Source organism: Triplophysa rosa, linkage group LG20, assembly GCF_024868665.1.
Source record: "Triplophysa rosa linkage group LG20, Trosa_1v2, whole genome shotgun sequence".
Taxonomy (NCBI): domain Eukaryota; kingdom Metazoa; phylum Chordata; class Actinopteri; order Cypriniformes; family Nemacheilidae; genus Triplophysa; species Triplophysa rosa.
Genome location: NC_079909.1, coordinates 822,451 through 843,005, shown reverse-complemented (window position 1 = coordinate 843,005; position 20,555 = coordinate 822,451). Strand labels below are relative to the sequence as shown.

At 42.2% G+C, this 20,555-nt stretch overlaps 1 protein-coding gene across 1 annotated transcript in view; it reads left to right on the top strand.

Annotated features, from left to right (window-relative positions):
• The window catches only part of cdk4 (cyclin dependent kinase 4), a 55,572-nt gene extending 35,028 nt beyond the window's left edge, over nucleotides 1-20,544 (top strand). Inside the window, exons 3-8 of the mRNA XM_057361942.1 lie at nucleotides 3,279-3,414; nucleotides 3,523-3,690; nucleotides 3,860-3,969; nucleotides 11,853-11,903; nucleotides 12,017-12,152; nucleotides 16,784-20,544. Coding sequence (XP_057217925.1) covers nucleotides 3,279-3,414; nucleotides 3,523-3,690; nucleotides 3,860-3,969; nucleotides 11,853-11,903; nucleotides 12,017-12,152; nucleotides 16,784-16,858 — 676 coding nt within the window. The 3' untranslated portion in view covers nucleotides 16,859-20,544. The remainder of the gene's footprint in view (nucleotides 1-3,278; nucleotides 3,415-3,522; nucleotides 3,691-3,859; nucleotides 3,970-11,852; nucleotides 11,904-12,016; nucleotides 12,153-16,783) is intronic.
• The last annotated feature ends 11 nt before the right edge of the window (nucleotides 20,545-20,555 follow it).

Sequence of the window (20,555 nt, the reverse complement as noted above, 5' to 3'; positions counted from 1 at the left end):
TAAAACATAAACCCGTGTTATAATGTAAAATCAGCTGTTTACTTTATAAAAATGCAGGGCGATCTCTCCTCTCTTGCATAAAAACACATGAAGCGTTTTACACCTTTTGAGCATGTCCTTGTGCTGAAACAAATGCCTTTCCAACCTGATGAGTGATGGGAAAAGGAGAACACGTTCGGCAAAAGCGGGATTCGAACCACGATCGAGCTGCTGCAAAAGCTGCATAGCAATGTGACGTCGCCAAACATACGCCACTTGAGCTAGTCAGAGGCAAGAGCCTTTTACTTATTTACTTTGTCAATGTTGCAGGTACTTGTACTCTGTTTGAATAGACTTCGTTATTTTAGTCGTATTTTATTTTATAGTCTACAGAGAAGCAGGAAAAAAGTCAAGTCAAGTCAAATGTATGTTTATTTGCGCTTTTTACAAATTGCGTTGTATCAAAGCAGCTGTACAACACAAAAAGAGGAAAAAACAAAGCAATGAAATACAGACACATACGTATCTACATACTATGTACACACATATATAGGTATTATAAATTAAATTACGTTTACTGAGTACAAATTTCATGGTATTCTTGCAAGTCTTGCAAAAGATGAGCTAGAGAAAAGCCTCAGGCTAAGCTTGTATAAGATCGCCAAGCTATAGATAAAACAATCAATCTCAAGAAAGAGCAAATAGAAAACAAACAAGATCATTGAACTCAAAACAAGCGTGCAGTGCGCTTAAAAATCCTTCCCACAGTATTTTGCTTCCACCTGTAACGATAGCAGCTTCTTTGTTACAAACGAATGCTGCCTTTGGGACAGTTAAAGCCTAGCTCCCTACTACACCTACCAGTAACTTTATCAGATAAAAGCTTCATTATTTATTAGCCGTGAGGCACTTTACTTCGACTTTCAGAACATTTCCTTAATTTGCGCTACAACAAATATGCCTTTTCAATCTGATGAGGGATGGGAAAAGGAGAGAACACGTTTGGCAAAAGGTAGATTCGAACCGCAATCGGGCTGATGAGAGACGTACATTGTCTTTACCCCTGAACCTTTCAAGCTGGAATTTGCTCAAAGTATTTTGAGTACTTACTGCCTCTGCTAAAACAATCGATCTCAATTGCGAGAAAATTGGAAGATAAATAAGATTATTAAAGTCTATATCTAATAGCTTGTTGTGGTGAGGACTTTCACTGGCCGTCAAGCACAAAGAGATAAGTGGATCCTTCGCATGTTACATGCATTGTGATGGCAAAGAGTCTAGAAATGGAAGGCAAACCCCTAGGCCTACAGTAATGGTTTAACCATACCGCTCAACAGCCAATAGGAACTCTTCGCGCTTACACGTTCAATCTGGTCAAGTGGCCGGATGGCTCAAAAACACGCGAAATTGACGTCTGACGTCATGCGTCGAGAACGCGTTGTTTGCGCGTAGAATACGTGTTGTTTGTGCGTCAAATACGCGCCGATTTTTCACGCGCAAACTACACGTACTCTACGCGCAAACAACACGTACTCTACGCGTTGTTGACGTGTTAAAATTCGCGCGTTTTTGACCCTCCTGGCTTTCCATATTCGTGTGTGTGCGTGCTGTGTAGACACAAACTGCGCGAGAGACACGTGACATGCTGCCTCGCGCGCTCTACTGGTAATAACGAATATGCATGCGCCAAAGACTAAATTCTTGGTATTATTGAAAATTAGAAACTATTGTTGAGATAAAATGTGCAAGATAACGTTAATGTAGCAATAACATATAAGATTATTTTTCCTGAGGACCGATAAGGGCGGAGCTTATCGATGCTCCGGTCTTTCATAATTTAGCACCGGGGCCCATTTAATACCAGGTTTCGGTACCCATCCCTAGGCATTGGAATTGCGAGACGAGGGCAGTGTAGTTATTTTTTATGAAAATCCCCTAACCCTTCCTGTAGCTCAAAATGATTGTCATGTGATAAGCTGCCGCTCCATAGGTGTCATGTGGTGCACTTAAAAATACTTGTGCAGCCTGAATAAAATGACAATGCAACCCCATCCCACCCCACCAATTCCCCCTGTCCCGTCACCTTTTTCACCTCTTCCAAATTTGCAGATCTGGCCATGGGTTGCAATTTGCAACCTCACTGACTGGTCCTTTAAGTGTCACTCAATTTTTCAATGCTGTCGTCAGGTCAGAGAAGTTCAGTGTTTTCGCCAGGATTTTGTTCAAATGTAGCGCTGGATGATGTTAAACAACAACGAACATATTCCTGCGCAAGGGAAGTGAGACCTCATGCTGAGGCGGCAACATTTAACTGCTGAATGAAAGTCAAGGTTTATCCCAGAATGCCAGATTTGTCTAAATAAATCATTCATTAAAGGGGTCGGAAAAGTTGCTTAATCTAGTAACAACACAGTTTATTTACAACACAGCAATTATTCCTGTCAAGAGTGGACTAACTTGTGAAACTTGCGGTAACTTTTTCCAACTTGCCCATGTGGCCGCAATGTTAAGCTGTTGAGCTTTTCTGGGTTTTGTGTGGAGGATAGCTGAATGAGTGTTTTCTGAAGGTACACCTGACTTGGACATCACCTCCATTTTACTTGAACAATATGATTTTGTTTTCTTTCCATGCCACTGTGTGCTGCGTATTAAAGTCAAATCAGATTTGACTGAACAATGCGACATCACATTCTTTGCCTTTTGTCAGCAGATGTTTGATTTTGATTACCATTATCATGTCAACGATTCAATTCAATATGATATCACGATGTGTTGCATCCTGGATTTACAATATTACTGCACATGTCTTTCTCCTTCATACTTCTGACTGTTGCCCTGCGTTAAAATGAAGCTCCAGAGGCACTCATGCTTCTTTGAGAACGTGAGGTGGAGACCACTTAAAGACGCAATGTGGTGTCTTTTACATGTCAAAACATCTTAAACAGTTTTCAACAGCAGTCCAAGTTCAGAAACATATGAAAATGTCCATTATTTACATTCAGCTCACTGCGCGTGAACACTCACCTCAGAGAAAGAGAAACGCCTGCGCTGCTCGTGCTGGTCAAGCAACATTTTCAAATAACAATAAGACAAAAAACTGTAACATGATATTTAATTGAATTTTTAAATAACAAATTATTTCTTTATGAATGCAGGCAGAATCGTTCACATCATCATCGCAATGCATCATCAATATGATTGCATTCAACAGTCTTAGTTATCACATACAGAAGGCAGCGCAGTCTTTGGGTGCAATCATTGATTTTGGTGGTGATTTATGTCTTCATGAATGTGTGCAGATTGATGGACGTGTGTGCCACACTGAGAACAGAGCAGGAAACTAAAGTGACTCTGGTGTTTGAACATGTGGATCAGGACCTTAGGACGTATATGGAGAAAGCTCCTGCGCCTGGTCTGCCCATCAGCCAGATCAGAGTAAGATCAATCAACATCAGTCACTGACATCATCCTCATCCGCTCTTCACTGAATGCAGCAGACGTGTTTCGGTGTGAGTTATGGTCTCGTGATCTTGTGTTACGCAGGAGTTGATGCAGCAGCTGTTGTGTGGTTTAGCGTTTCTGCACACAAATCGAGTTCTTCATCGAGACCTGAAGCCAGAGAACATCCTAGTGACCAGCAGAGGGCAGGTGAAACTGGCAGACTTTGGTTTGGCACGAATCTACAGTTGTCACATGGCGCTCACCCCAGTGGTAAGAACACAAAAACAGATTATAAATAAATACGTTTTCCAGCAACAGTATTTGTAATGTGATTTTTCTATCAAAAGAACTTTGTTGCAGGTGTATGCCTTTTCTCATTCATCATGGTACACATGATGCACATTTTAAGATTGACTCATTTTAGTTGCTTTCTGTTCAGGTTGTGACGTTGTGGTACCGCTCACCTGAAGTTTTGCTTCAGGCCTCTTACGCCACACCTGTAGACATCTGGAGCACTGGATGCATATTTGCTGAGATGTTTAGACGCAAGTGAGTTGAAGAAATGTTGTTAAAAAGAATGTATAGGGGACATTGGATGCCCATTTTTAATTTCATTCATGAAATGTCTGTTACATACTTTGCATAAAATGGTTGTGTTAAACAACACGGAAAAAAAAAACCCTCTGTTCATAGTGAAACGACTCTTTATATAATGATGAGCTAATGCTCACCCTAGCCTCTCTTTCCACTGAAGGCTGGCCTTTAAAAATGCGTGATTTTCATGCAGGGTCTGGAAGGCGACCATGCAGAATGCTGCAGGACTGGTTTCACCTGTTTCATAGAATAAAAAAACTGCTACACTTCCCAAAAGATCCACCAGGTGGCACACAATCTTATTTTAGGTCTCTTTGCCAACTGGCATCAGTGCTCACACAACTATTTAATTAGATGTAAAATAACAAGTGAACCAGTAATTAATAGGGCTGTCAATAGATTACAAATTTTAATTGCGATTAATCGCACCCTTTTCGTACGATTAACACGTATAGTGAAATTAAACATACACTATTTATTTTGTTTAACATGTTTATTTTAGTTATGGCAATCAATTAAAAAAAATAACTAACTAAACACACACAGCTTTGATGTTTTTAAATATACTTGTCATGAATGTCTAATTTGTTTTATGAATGAAAGCCAACATTCTAACATCGTTGGCTTTGCAACTGATGTCTTTATTAAATATTAGGGCTGTCAACGTTAACGCGTTAACGCATGCGATTAATTTTTTCAAATTAACGCGTGAGAAAATATTTATCACAATTAACGCAGCATCCGTTTGTTTTGACATCCTTTGTCTAGCGTTACATTATGTAATCACGCTCTTATTCGTGTACAGGCTTTTAAACCACTTAAGCGCGATTTGAAACAGTTGCTTTGACGCGTTCAATGGAGATAGACCGCTTCTAAACTGTGGGACGCGGCAAAACGCAACGCGAGGTCCAGTCTGGTGTAAACAGTCACGGGCTGACGGCTGCGTCGGTGAATCTCTGTCAGACAGCGCATCCGTGTTAAGTTCTCTTTCGTGCTTGAATGGATAAAACCACACAAGATTATGTCAGAAAGCCCGTTTTGTCTAGCATTTTCTTAAGCAAGACTTCAAAGTGTAAAATAAAATCTTAAATGAATGCAAAGAGTTGTGAAAATGGGAGTGCGGTGACGGTCAGATCTGCGTACTGAGACGGCTCTTAAAGGGGCCACGTTCTTAAACGTGCTGCTGTGACTCCTGTCACTAATGTTAATCAAAGAACAAAATAAAAGAAGAAATCAATGTGATTTTGTAGCTTTAATGAGAATTCTTCTGCATTTAATTTATAATTTAGCATTAATAAAGACTGTAAAGTGTCCTTCAATTCCTGTATGTTTCCTACATGAGCTCTCAATTATACTGTTGAATGGCTATAATTCATGTTAAAATAATCAATTTAATAGAGACATCAGCTACAGTACTAATATCAAAATGCTAGCTTTCATAAAATGATGCTGTTAAAGAAATATGTTGTTTCTACATCAATTTGAAGATTAAATGTGAAATTATTAAAATGTAAAAGTATATTTTAAAATATAATAGTTATGTGCGATTAATCGTGATTAATCACAGAAAAAATGTGTGATTAATCCGATTAATTTTTTTAATCGATTGACAGCACTATTAAATATATAACTTTTTTCCACTAATCAAACCCATTATAATAAGTGTGCCCTTCCTGTCTAACAGGTAGGAAATATACAGAAAATAAATAAAGTTCTCAAACACATTACAGTCTTTACTGCTAAATACATGAAATACAGAAGAATCCTCATTAAAGCTACAAAATCACATTGATTTCTTCTTTTCTTTTGTTTTTTTGATTAACATTAGTGACAGGAGTCACAGCAGCACATTTAAGAGCGCGGCCCCTTTAAGAGATGCCGCTCCAGGCAGGTCTAATGGGCTTCCTATTTTCACTACTCTTTGCATTCATAGAAGACTTTATTTAACTCGTTTAAGACTGTGTATGCGGAAATACTAGACAAAATGTGCTTTCTGGCATAATCTTGTGTGTTTTTGTTCATTCAAGCACGAAAGAGAAGTTAATACTGGTGCTGTGCTGTCTGACAGATTCTGATGCAGCCTTTACACCAGACGGGACCGCTGTCGCGTTGTGTTGAGCTGTGTTTTCTACAGCCACAAGCTGTCAATCTATACTGGACGTGCCAATACAACCATTTCAAATCCCGCCTAAATAGTTTAAAGGCATTTATATGAATAAGAGTGTGATTATATGATGTAACACTAGACAATGATGACAGAAAAAACAGATGTTGCGTTAATGGCATTAAAACAATTTTTAAATCGTTACTCTGAAAAAAATTCCCGAAGGAATATGCCAAAAAAGAAGCGCGGCCTTCCTTAGAGAAGAGGACGAGCCGCTGGAGTAGTGTTTGGTTATCAGAGATTGTAAACATTTGACTGAGCTACGCGCTTACTTACTTTCATCACAGTCCTACAGCTGGTAATAAGAATTCAGCTACACACATTCTAAGATAACCAACGGTCAAATAACAGCTTCCATGACTTTAACATCGGCTGTGAAAGCTGTTCTGTGTAATACACTTGTATTGTGTGTGTGTGCGCGCGCATACCTCTAAAATACTTCTATGAAACGTCCTTTGAAGTCCTGCTTGCAAAAGTCTCCTGGTCAATCGGCTTGTTTTATTATCCAGCTTTGGTCCAATATAAAAAGGCAAAACTAACGCGTCTGTTATTAGAGGCGGACCTGGGCCGCGGTGCAGAGGCGGACCTGGGCCGTGGTCAGGCGGCCAGTGAGACGCAGGCAGGGTTGAGAGGCACGGAGGCACTAGCAGGAAAGCCCAAGCAGCCATCTTGACTGAGGCAGGGATCCTGGACGAAGCAGGGAACTCAGAAGCGTCCATCTTGGATGAGGCAGGGAACTCAGAAACACCAGACGGGACCGGCTCGAAGATCTCTGGAAGTCCGGATGGGCTCGGCTCGGGGAACTCTGGAGCTGCCAGCTCGTCAATAGCCTCCGGAATGGGAGAGCAGTGCACAGCCCAGACACACCCCAATGCAGCAACTACCACCAGCAGAGCAGCCTCAAAATGAAGAGCTTCAGGACCAGTTACCTCCGGCACCACCGGACTCTGGACTTTGGGGACACCGGCCCTCCGAGCAGACATCCGATGGGTGTCTGCCAGGCTTGAAACCAGACACCTGTACCAAGAACACACCCTCTTACGAGCAGGCTCTGGACTGGCGGCCATCTTGCCAACGGGCTCAGGGCTGGCAGCTGTAATGACGGGGCTGGCCACCATTAACGTGGTGTGAGCTGGCTTCCATAGCCGGTCCAGCTCTGTGGTTATCAGAGCCTGGAACCTGCTGCCTCCCTCCAAAAAACAGTCTGGGGAAGCTTACTTCCTCGCCCATGGTGAAGGGAGGTCCACATAAAAGAAGCGCATTCTCCAGACATTGAGGAAAGGACCCTCGAGGACCATTACGAATGCGTGTGCAGTGGTAGTAACCATTAAGACTATCAACAATCTGTTCTATTACTACACAGTCCGGGTATTGAGAGAAATGGGCAATGTCCAGGAAAGTCTGTATATGGTCCTCGAGGAAAGTGTTGCCTTGATGGAGTCGGGCTAAACGTGCAGCTGGATCCATGCTGTGGTCGGTCTTTCTGTAACGGTGAGTAATCCAGGCAGAGAAGCAGATCGAAGTGCAGTGTATATTTAATGAAAATAATGCAAGATAAAACAAACCAAGGTAATCCACAGAACGAAGGAGGCACAAAAACAAAGCATGAAACAAAGACGGACACCAAACAAAGGAAACACTAGGGCTTAAATACACAGAAACTAACAAGATAATAAGACACACCTGGAGGAACTAATTAACACTAAAAACTACAAAGGACTTCAAAACATGGCACAGAACAGGAAGTAACAGAAAAGTTCACCAACACAGGGGAAACACGGACTGGGATCGCTGTGACGCTACGAAACATTATATTCCTCTTTTCTTTTGTTGACAGCCATACTTTATAATATACATAAAAAATGTTTGCATGTGTTCCTAAATCTTTAACTCAGATCACAGACTAATTTAAAGGAGAGGTTTCTTTCTACTTTTACACTGATGTAATATAAATCTTAGGGGTCCACAGAATGGGTCTGTGAAGTTTCACCTCAAAATACACCGCAGATCTTTTATTATACCATGCCAGGAAGTAACTAATTGTGCAGTTTTTCATATGAGAAGAAACGCGCTGTTTTGGTGTGTGTCTCTTTAAGTGCAAATGAGCTGCTAGTCTCCGCCCCCTTTTCAACAGATAACGCAGCCAGGGCTGTGAACCTGTGCTTCCATCGACAAAAGAAGGGTCACATAAAGCGAATGAGAAACGCTGTTTCCATCTTTAAACACCAAACACATTGTTTTCTATAAGCGAGCAGACTCCTAACAAAGGCATAATGTATTCTACATGCGAAATTACACACGAAATTACAAACGCATCGCGTGTTTACAGACCATACACACTGCTTTCTATAAGTGAAGATACTCAAGACAAACTCATCGTGTGTTTACAGACCATACACACTGCTTTCTATAAGTGAAGATACTCAAGACAAACGCATCGTTACACAGGACAATCCCGTTGCGTGTTTACAAGCCATACACATTGTTTTCTTTGTGTGAACGGACAAACGTTTCACAATGACGTTTTACCTACTTTTAAGTTGCCACAGGTCCCTGAGGTCTTACTTAAAAAATAACGGTACTTACAATGTCTTTATTTGCAGCTTTGCCTCGTTCAGTCTGGTGGATTTCCATTGAAAACAAAATAAATCCATTGCTCTCCTGTCAGGCTGGGAACAGTGTTCTGTGCTGCTCTGTGCAGCTAACAACATAACACTTAGTATGCTTTGCTTACTTTTGCCATGGTGTCGGAACTAATTCACATATGTCGCTTGCAAAAACAAAAATGGCGGCAGCGCCATGGGTGGACACGTTCAGAAAAAGGGGCGGTAATATTATAATAAGAACGACTACCTACGTCAGAAAGTGGACCAGACACCCGATTATAGCACTTAAACATTGAAAAAGTCAGATTTTCATGAAATGTCCCCTTTAAATACGCTACGTTCACACACCAGTGGCCTGTCTAAACCCAGATCACTTGTCATGCTCGGCTCACATCACCATGTTAAGGTGTTTTAAAAAATACCTTGCAACAGAGACGGAACCACTGTAGTGCTTGTTTTCCTGTTTCTTATGCGACCGTTATCTGAAGATATTTACTAATCCTGCTGATCACCACCGCATATAAATGTTGTTCTCTTTGTCGTTTGAATGTAAGTGAATCAAGCCTGTTTACTTTTATTTATTATCAACATTATGAATAAAAAAATCTGATATTCTTGTCAGATCCGGCTATTGGTACCTGGAGTTGTTACAAAGATCAGCACATTTTTTCAGCTGTCAACTTCATTGTTAACCGGCAAAGGAACAGACTTTCACCAGTGGCGTAACGTGCTTTTAAAGCCTTTTAGTTTCTGGAATTCAGTTTGTAAAAGTGTGTACTTTTACTTGAGTATGTTTCTAATGGAAAATCTGTACTTTTACTTTGTTACACTGTGTGACATTCCTTAATTCTGAGGCATTATGAAATGCGTGGTTTATTTCAAGGTTGTCGTCTCTTTTTACTGGGGCATTTTTTTGAAAGCATTATTTAAACATTGGGCAAATCATCTGAATAGGTTCACAAATCAGTTTAAATGATTTGTTCAAATAGTATATTTTAGTATAAAACTGACATCGATGGTATAGGCAAATTCTACGTAAATGTAAGCTTAGCTTATACTTTTTTCTTTTTAGAAAAACAGTTAAAATTCACGGGTATTTGTCTTTAAACATGTTGTTCAGTCCCTGCAGGATTTTGCGATCGCAGGATTTAACGCATAATCAAATAAACTTTTGAAAAAAATTCTTGCAAAATTTAGAGATTGTTGCAGATTTTACACGCAATTTGGCTTCATCACATCGCGATTTCCATCAAAACCTGCTCCAAAAGTCAAGCAGAGATACAATAGAAGGGTCTGTAACACTTACAATTTGCTAACAACATCCATTGCCATCTATTTAAAAAAATAGCCTCTGGTCTCCTTTCCTTCGTTCCGCTGAAGGCGTTAGCTTTAGCAGTTAAGTTTTTTTGGCTAAAGGTTGCAGGCTAGTGGCTTTGAGTCAAGTCAGCCTCACCGATGTGTGTGTCACGTTCTCAAACAACACTCCTGGAAACAATATATATATCCATCTGATCTATGAAGAAAGCTGTCATGTTTGCGAGGTTCATGGCATAAACTCATAAACATTATCGCAGAGACATTTCCACAACCATAAACATCAAGCAGCATGAAATGAAACCTGATTGGTTGCCATGCCAGGAACAGACTAACAAATTAGCTCCGAGTGGCTAAAAAAGACTACTCTGAAAAGCTGAAAAAATAGTTTTCGGCCAACGACCCGGCGTCAGTATGGACTGATCTGAAGAACATCACCAAGTACAAGACACCACCCCCACAGTGTGTGGAGAATCAACAACTGGCTGACGATCTGAATGTGTTTTACTGCCGATTTGAAAAGACCAGACTCGCACTCCACACCCGCTCTGATCTGATCTGCGCTTCACACATTCACCCACCCCCCGTGCAACCCCCCCTACTGCCTCCCCCACCATTCTACCTGCACTTAAGGTATATGTAGAGGATGTGAACTGTTTCTTCAAGAAGCAGAAAGGTGTTTCACCTGCCTGTTTAAAACTCTGCGCTAACCAATTGTCTCCCATTTTCACACAGATCTTCCACAGATCTTTGGAGCTGTGCGAAGTTCCCCACTGCTTCAAACGCTCCACTATCATTCCGGTCCCCAAAAATTCCAAAATCACTGGACTTAACGACTACAGACCTGTCGCTCTCACATCTGTGGTTATGAAGTCGTTTGAGAGACTGGTCCTGGCCTACCTGAAAGACATCAATGGACCCTTGCTGGATCCTCTTCTGTTTGCCTACAGAGCAAACAGGTCTGTTGATGATGCCGTCAACATGGGGCTGCATTATGTTCTACCACACCTTGACAGACCTGGGAATTACGCAAGGATCTTATTTGTGGACTTCAGTCTGGCCTTTAATACCATCATGCCTGACCTTCTCTCAGACAAACTGACCCAGCTCTCCGTGCCCACCCCAATCTGTCAATGGATCACTAACTTCCTAACAGACAGGCAGCAGCTAGTGAAGCTGGGTAAACTCACATCCGGGACTCTCACAATCAGCACTGGTGCCCCTCAGGGATGCGTCCTCTCCCCACTGCTCTTCCCCATGTACGATCACATGTAGCAGTTTTTCTGAGGCTTTTTGTAATATAGTTCATATTGATATTATACCGTATCGACTGAAATGAAGAAATATATCGCAAATATAAATGTTGGCCATATCATCCAGCCCTAAGGTGAAGAAACAAAAGGTAGCATTAGTCTTCTGTAAAATAAATTCATATGACATGTTTTTAAAAACATTTCATAGAATTCTGAGAATGATCATTTACATTTCTGCATTTGGCAGACACTTTCATCCAAAGCCACTTGCATTGCATTATACTACACAACGTACATTTGTCTCTGACTATGTGCAATCTCTGGGATGGAACCCATGGCTTTGGCATTGCTAGCGCCACGCTCTAACCACTGAGCTTCAGATCTATCAGCTTCAGATTTAAAATAGAACATCAGTCCTAAGGTGTTTTTCTAGATTGTATTAACATAATCACACGATGTGTAAACGATCTTGACTTATCTCTCTGATGTCTTGTGTTTCAGACCTCTCTTCTGTGGCGATTCAGAGGTGGACCAGCTGGCCAAGATTTTTGCGTATGTGGATTTAACCACATCATTGAGATCAGACTGTGTGCTGTTACTTAGAACAGATTGTGTCCATCATCATTGAATTCGTATTGAAATGTGTGGATTGTTTGTGCACGCAGTGTGATTGGTCTGCCGTCTGAAGAGGAGTGGCCATCTGATGTCACTCTGTCCCGTCAGAACTTCAGCCCTCAGAAGCCTCAGTCAATCACAGACTGTGTTCCAGAGATCAGTGAGATGGGAACAAAGCTCTTATTGGTACGTTTACATCGACATCACTTCATACTTTAGAGGCGCGTGTGTGACAACACAAGCTGGAGCAGGGGCGTTTCCTCCAAGAAGGCAAGAGAGGCAGTACCTCCACAAAATAAATGAAATAAAACAGATATCATGTCAAATGACATTGATTAGTGTGAACAACATTAACAAAAGCAACACCTTCTGAAAGAGTTCCATTAGGAGGCAGCGTTTCTCTTACCTCCCCTGTGCCCATTGACTTTCAATAGAGCCCCAAAAGCATGCAGTGGAGAAGAATGGAGAAAAGTCCCATGAGAGGAGGCAATGCTTTCACAGGGCTATGATTGAGTGATCAACCCATCAGTGGGTGCATTTACATGGAGCATTGTAATCGCTTTTAAAGTCCAATCCGAATGAAAATGCTCTATATAAACACCTCAGTCAGATTAAAAATGGTCAAACCGATCAAAATTTCATTCGGATTGTAAGGGGTGCTTTATACCTTTTCTAATCCGCTTGACAGGACATGTACAGTAAACACTTATAAACCGGGAGTTCTGCGCATGTGCAATGACATCGAAATGACATAAGCACATAATGACGTATGACACACAGGACGCGCTGTTAAAGTAAATGACTATGGCGTCCGTATCTGTGGTCCTGACATTCTAAAATTCATATTTCTCTTATCGTTTTTGAAGTGGTGCTGCACAAAGTTTCCCCACCAGTTTCAGAAGCTCATTCACAGACACCTTGTTATCGGCGTGCAATAAAAGAAAATTGGTCTCATATAGCCTATCACAGTATACAGAGCTAAGGTTTTTTTTTTTTTTTTTTGAAAGAGTAGGAAAGAGATAGAAGTCAGAACTGATCAGTCAGGTGTTGACGGAAGAGATGTGTTTTCAGACGGTTCTTAAAGATGGCTACAGAATCTGCTGATCTTGTAGCAGCGAGCAGATCATTCCATAAATGTGGAACCGATCCCGAGAAGGTACGTGAGAGAGATTTTTTACCTTTTTGGGATGGCACAACAAGACGTCGTTCGTTTGCAGAGCGTAGGGATCTGGCGGGTATATAAGTCTGCATTAGCGAGTGAAGGTAAGGGGGTGCCAAACCAGTGGCGGTCTTGTAGGCCGGGAGCAGAGTCTTGAATTACTGTCATTAATATCCTAATTGTTAATATATGAACAATCAGGCGTCGCTCATTTTCAGAGGGATGTAGACCTGGAGCGAGTTAAGGTAAAGGGGAGAATTTACCGTTATCATTCTGAAGGCCAGTGTCAGAGATATAATCTTGATGCGGGCGGCAACTGGCAGCCAGTGAAGTGAAATCAGGAGGGGTGTTACATGGGTTCTTTTAGGCTGATTGAAAACTAGACATGCAGCTGCATTCTGGATCATTTGCAAGCGCTTGACTGCATTGGTTGGAAGGCTGGCCAGTAGAGAATTGCAGTAGTCCAGTCTTGACCAGAGCTTGGACTAGCAGCTGAGAGGCATGCTCCAACAGGAACGGCCTGATTTTCCTGATGTTGTAGAGCACATACCTGCAACCGCATGGTTGAAGTCACCGGCTATTATATACACTGTGTCAGGATACATGCTCTGTTGTAAGCTGATGCTGCTATGCAATTTTCCGAGAGCTGAGTAAGCATTAGCATCAGGAGGAATATACATGCAGTTATCATAACTACAGTAAACTCCCTTGGAAGGTAAAAGGGCCTGCATTTGATAGTTACAAACTCCAGGTCTGGGCAACAGTGCCTGGCTATAGTCACTATATTTGTGCACCAGTTGTTGTTGACGTACACACATTGCCCCCCTCCTTTGCTTTTACCCGAGTCTCTGTTTTTATCTTGACATTTTACTCAACTCTCAACTCAACTCAACTTTATTTATAAAGCGCTTTTACAATTTTCATTGTTACAAAGCAGCTGTACATGAGACATATTGACTATAAGCAAAATAATTAAAGTTGTACCTGCAAAAACAAGAAAAGGTTGAAAACACAGAAGACAGACATACCCACATACAAAACACTCCACACACACAATATGCACACGTACTAACACACATAGACATAGAGACACACACACGGATGCGCACGCACACACACACAACACACACACACACACACGTACGTACACAGACAAGTACGCACACACACACACACACACACACACACACAAGTACGCACACACACACACACACACGCTCAGTGAGAGCACACATTTAGGATAAAGGAGAGAGAAGCACAGGTCAAATATAACAGACTATAAATTCCTATATGCAATATTAATTAAGTAAAACTTTAAAATTCTAAAGCAGCCCCCCGGTTCAGGCAGATAGTGCAAAAACAGTATGCAAATGGTGGCGAGGAACCCAAAACTCTAATCGAGAAAAAAAACCTCAGGAGAACCCAGGCCCAACCAGGGGATTCCAGTTCCCCTCTGGCAAAAGCTGCTGCCTCTGCACAAGCTCCAGAGAGCTTGCACAACAAGGCTAAATAAAATAAATAAACTTAATAATAAAATAAATTATAGTTTAAGATTATCATTAATAATCTAATAGCATTTGAAATTTTGTGGTGAAGACATGTCAAGAGACCGCGTCCTTCTTTATCCAGCTCTATCATCTCAGCTCTTGTCAGGTCCCCACTTCCCATTCTCCGCTCTACCATCAGGTCAGGCCATGAACTGCATCCTGCTCGCTGTGGTAACCTTGGAACAATGAGACAAGACTGGCTGAGAGTAGAGTACTGTTCTGTACTCTTTGATGCAACAAGTACATCAGTTGTGTTTTTGGTTCCGGTTGATCTAACTAATGCAGCCTAAACCCTCTGAAGATTTATATTATGGAAGAGTAGTGTATGCAAGATTAAAAAGATGCGTCTTTAGTCTAGATTTAAACTGACAGAGTGTGTCTGCCTCCCGGACAGTGCAGGGAAGACTATTCCAAAGTTTAGGCGCTAGATAGGAAAAGGATCTACCACCTGCACTTGATTTTGAAATTCTAGGTATTACCAACTGACAGGACGCCTGAGAGCGTAATGCACGTGAAGGACTGTAATACAAAAGGAGTTCATTCAAGTACTGAGGAGCTAAACCATGTAAGGCTTTATAGGTAATAAGCAAGATTTTAAAGTTAACGCGATGCTTTATAGGTAACCAGTGCAAGGTTGACAGAACCGGGCTAATATGTTCATACTTTTTTGTACGTGTAAGAACTCGAGCTGCCGCGTTTTGGACCAATTGGAGTTTTTGTAATAAGCCTGCAGGGCAACCACCTAACAGTGCATTACAGTAATCTAGTCTTGATGTCATGAATGCATGAATTAACTTCTCTGCATCTGAGATTGACAGCATATGACGTAGTTTAGATATATTCTTAAGATGGAAAAACGCAATTTTACAGGTGTTGGCGACGTGGCTCTCAAATGACAGATTACTATCGAATAGAACGCCAAGATTCTTTGCTGACGACGAGGGTTTTATGGAACATCCGTCAATAGTTAAACAGTATTCTTGGTTGTTACTTATAGCAGTTTTCGGTCCAATAAGTAACACTTCCGTTTTGTCCGAGTTCAGTAATAAAAAGTTGTTACTCATCCAGTTTTTTATATCGACTATGCATTCCATTATTCGATGGAACTGCTGTGTTTCATGAGGCTTCGAGGAAATATAAAGTTGAGTATCATCAGCATAACAGTGAAAGCTAACTCCGTGTCGCTTTATTATATCTCCTAGAGGTAGCATATATCATGCGAAGAGCAGAGGCCCTAAGACTGAGCCCTGTGGTACACCGTACTGGACTTGCGATTTGCGTGACACCTCATTGTTTATTGCTACAAATTGAAAACGGTCGGATAAGTAAGATTTAAACCATTTCAAAGCTATTCCCTTAATGCCGACATAATTTTCGAGTCTATGTAGGAGTGTGCTGTGTAGGAGGATTTTACCGTGTAGCCTGTTAGCTCGATAGCGGAGTCTGGAATGAATGAATGAATGAAGCCAGGTTTTAGTAATGACTTAAACAAGTGTCCCTTGCAATGAAGTCCATTGCAGCATGGAGTCTCAATTTATCTAGGAAGTTGTGGTTTGTGTGGCTGCCTTCTTAGCCTCGCTAAGGGCGCCGGCCCTGCAGCCTCGCCTTTGTTTCCTCTCCTTGCGGTGCCTCCTCCTCCTACCTGCCAGGATGGTAATCCATGGGGAAACAGGACTCCTCGCTATCTCCTCCGGTATGTTGTGTGAGCGAAGAAACTCTGTTGTAACGCTTCTCTCGCTTAAAACTCTGAATTTGAGCAGATTGTTCCGGCCGTAGATATTATTTGCCCGACAAAAAGTATTGGAGACTATACTGATGTCTTTGCGCGCCGCCATCTTCCATTACAATTTTATTCAAATAATTGGAGGACAAGATGGGGCAGACACATTTTAAAAATGTAGTGATGTCCATTATGAACAAAATAAATGAGGAGGAAAGCGCACCCCGCTGAGCTGGAGATCAGTAAAGACCCAAAAATGACTGTGAATGTCTGCTGTTTTACTAACCCGTCAATTAAAACATAAAACATTGTGTCTATAGCTGAGGTGGATTTCAAGTTTTTCCTTTTTTTTAAGTTTTGTTATGCTACTAATCTTTCTCTGTCTTAACAGGATATGCTCACATTTGATCCGTCAAGAAGAATCTCTGCATTGAGTGCATTAGAGCACCCGTTCTTCACTGAATGAGCACCTCATTCCCAGCATTCATGCCAATGGGACCACATACAACCGACTGAATGTTTGACTGGATGTTTGGTTGAGTTTAGTTACAGTGCCTTTGGAGTATTGATCATTTCTCACATTTGTTTATAGACTTGAACTTTGAAGTGTCATACCGTATGATGAGGCTTAACATCACTCAACAGCTACAGCTGCAAGTACCCTTGAAAATCATCCATGGTCTCTTCTTCATCTAAGACCGGGCTGGTTAACTCCGCAGTCCTGTGGATTTAGATTCTACCCTCATCCATCACACCTGTCTATCATTTTTAATGAGTCTGAAAGCCAGTTGTGGCTGGTGCACACATTTTTTTTGAGGGGGCGCAACAAGCCATTTGACATGTGATGTAAGCGTATCATCACTGCTTAGCTGAAAAAACAGATTTAACTTTTAAAGCATGTAATGGTGTTTATTAACAATAATAAGGTGCCAGTCCAAATGAAAAACTATTTCAGTATACTTTATTATTTATTATAGTAAACTGTAGTAAAATTCCTAGATGCTACAGTGTTTTTAACCATACCGTAGTAAATTTTGAGGTATAATACAATATTTTCTACAGTTTATCAATTCACTAATGTAGTGTATGGAGTGTTCAGAAAACTCTGGAAATGTTAATAATGACCATCCTAGAGGGATTAACTGCAGTGTAAACACTTATCAAGTCAAGTCAAGTATACCCGCTACTTAATTAAGGTCTGGTAACTTTGGCCCATTCAAGAGGCCATATGATTGACAAGTAAAGCAACCAATCGCGTTCGTTTTGTGCTGCATCATGTTTAGAGGCGTGGAAATGTCCCCGCAGTAACAGATTGGTGTACATTCACAAACGTTTCAAAAGTTAACAGCAACAACATTTACGAGTTTATGTCGTGAACCTCGCATACTTTTAAATATGTATCCTTTAAAAAATGTAATCGTTTAGTCGATTGTGATGAATTCTTATTGCATGTAAACACAACAGCTTACTACTTCGATCAGACGGCTTCGTGTTTGTAGCGAGGAAGGCGGGGCGAGAGCCGTGGGGCGGGAAAGGCGGGGCCGGCGACGTAAGTTGCAACGAGTGTCAGCTGTGCGACCGCCGGTCCCCGCATGCCTCACGGGGGAGCTCGGGAGCATAAGAGGACGAGCGACCGGACCATCGAGAGAGAGGACCCGGGCCCGGAAACAGTTAAGTTTGTGGCCTTTTATTTGCTGGATTATTGTTTATTTATTTTGATTAAAATTTTGTGAATGTTTGCCGGTTCCCGCCTCCTTCCTTCCGTTTTATTGAGCTTTGCTACATTGGTGCCGAAATCCGGGAGGAAGGAGAGACATGCTGCCGAGGAGGCCTCGCCGGCGAGCGGCCTCGCGGTGCTGAGGAGTTTGGGCAGCGTGGACGAGAGAGTCCTCCAGCGGTGGTGCCGGAGAAAGGGGAGATCAATGGGGGGCAAAGGAGACCTCGCTACCATGCTCCTAGGGCCGAGGTTGGATGGCGGCCCCAGGAAGAGGGAGTGGAGGAGATCGATCCATTTGCCAGGGGCCGGAGCTTGCTACTATCCGCCACAGAAAGGGGAAGCACAAGGAACGGGCGACTCGCTGCCGGCGCCCTGAAGAAGAGGGAGCGGAGGAGATCGGGCCATTTGCCAGGGGCCGGAGCCTGATGCTATCCACCTAAGATGGGGAAGAGCAGGAGACGGACGACTCACTACCGGCTGCCCTCGGGCGAAGAGCCATCGACGACCGCCAGGAGGCGGACGAGAGTCAGGTCGCCCCAGAGCGTCCCCGCACCACCGCACAGCATAGCGAGGGAGAGCCCTCGGCTGAGGGGAGGTCCGAGCGGCCGTCGATGGGAACCGAGCGGCCTGTCAGGGAACCGGACCACTTTTTTGTTTTGTTTTGTCCTCTCTCCCCTCTCTCGTCCCGGTCGCTCCGGATGCTCCCGGCTCTGTTCTCTCGCCTCGTCCGTGCATGCCCCAGTCACTGGGGCCCTCATGGGAGAAGGCCCCCCGGGGGGGGGGAGTAAGCACAGGCTCGGTGCTGCCCCCCGGCCTGTGAGGTGTGATGGGGTATGTAGCGAGGAAGGCGGGGCGAGAGCCGTGGGGCGAGTAAGGCGGGGCCGGCGGCGTAAGTGGCAACGAGTGTCAGCTGTGCGACCGCCGGTCCCTGCATGCCTCACGGGGGAGCTCGGGAGCATAAGAGGAAGAGCGACCGGACCATCGAGAGAGAGGACCCAGAAACAGTTAAGTTTGTGTATGTTCGTGTGGCCGGCAGTCGACCGTGAGGTGGCTGCCGGCCTTTTATTTGCTGGTTTATTTATTTTGATTAAAGTTTTGTGAATGTTCGCCGGTTCCCGCCTCCTTCCTTCCGTTTTATTGAGCTTTGCTACAGTGTTGTTTTCAGGCGGACGCGACACGCACATCTCCCAGAAAATCTGTCAAATTCAACCAATCAGATGACGACTTCGAAGTCGCTGAAGTGTTTCCAAGAAAGTGTGCCTTATGCATCAGACGTTTAGCCAACGGTTTAAATAATACTTTAAATGAATGCTAACACAACAAGCAGGCGAATATAGTGTGAATAAATCTGTTAATTTCAAAATTATTTATATACAATATATTGAACAGTGTTCTTCTCTGCACCCTCTACTGACCAGCCGCCACTGCTGAAAGCTGTGAAATGCTGCCTTCGGAGGATGCATTGTGCCACTTCCAAATGACACATTTGCTTCACAGAATTCTGTTTCCTTTTCACTTTCGGTAACACTTTACAATAAGGTGCTATTATTTAACATTATTAAATGCATTAGCTAACATTAAATAAAAATGAACAGTATAGTTTTTCAGCATTTTTTAATCCTTGTTAATGTTAGTTCATGTCAATACAGTTATTCATGTTAATTCATGATGCATTAACTAATGTTAACAGTGACAACGTTTGATTTTAAACATGTATTAGTAAATGCTGAAATTAACATGAATTAATATTAATAAATGCTGTATTAGTATTGTTCAATGTTAGTTCCTTTTAGCTAATGCATTAACTAATTGTTAATAAATAGCACCTTATTGTAAAGTGTTACCTCACTTTCTAATTCTTTAAAATGCTTTTCTGGGATGAAATTAATGTTTTAGTTTTTAAATATTCAATAGGTTATCACCAAGATGCTCTCTGTTTATTATTTAAAGTACTATTCCCTTACTCTGCCTATTTGAAGCCTGTCCGAAACTGCTTTCCTGAGGTGCCTTCATGTGCAACCACTGCCTCTGAAGCGTAGTGAGGGAACACTTGGTCATGTGTGTTTGATAAGGGTTGAAACTGAACTCTTGTAGGGCACTGCGTTGACTCGTCCTGATCCAAGTCATTATACAGGCAAACACAACTAATAATGGCTGACTCCACTAATGCACAACTGTTTTATTCAGTATTTATTTACAGCACAGGTTGAAAAGTTCTGCATTGTGAAGATGTCTCTTTAGTCATTTGACTTACTCTCTTTACAGTATTAGCAGACTGTTAGGTTAAGGTTACTTGAAGCAAAGTCAATGCAAAGTTACATAAAGACACTTCTAGTCAGTAGAATGTCTTTTGAGGGACCATCATAGTAAAGGGTTGTTTACTCTCTCTCTCTCTCTCTCTCTCTCTCTCTCTCTCTCTCTCTCTCTCTCTCTCTCCCTCTCCTCC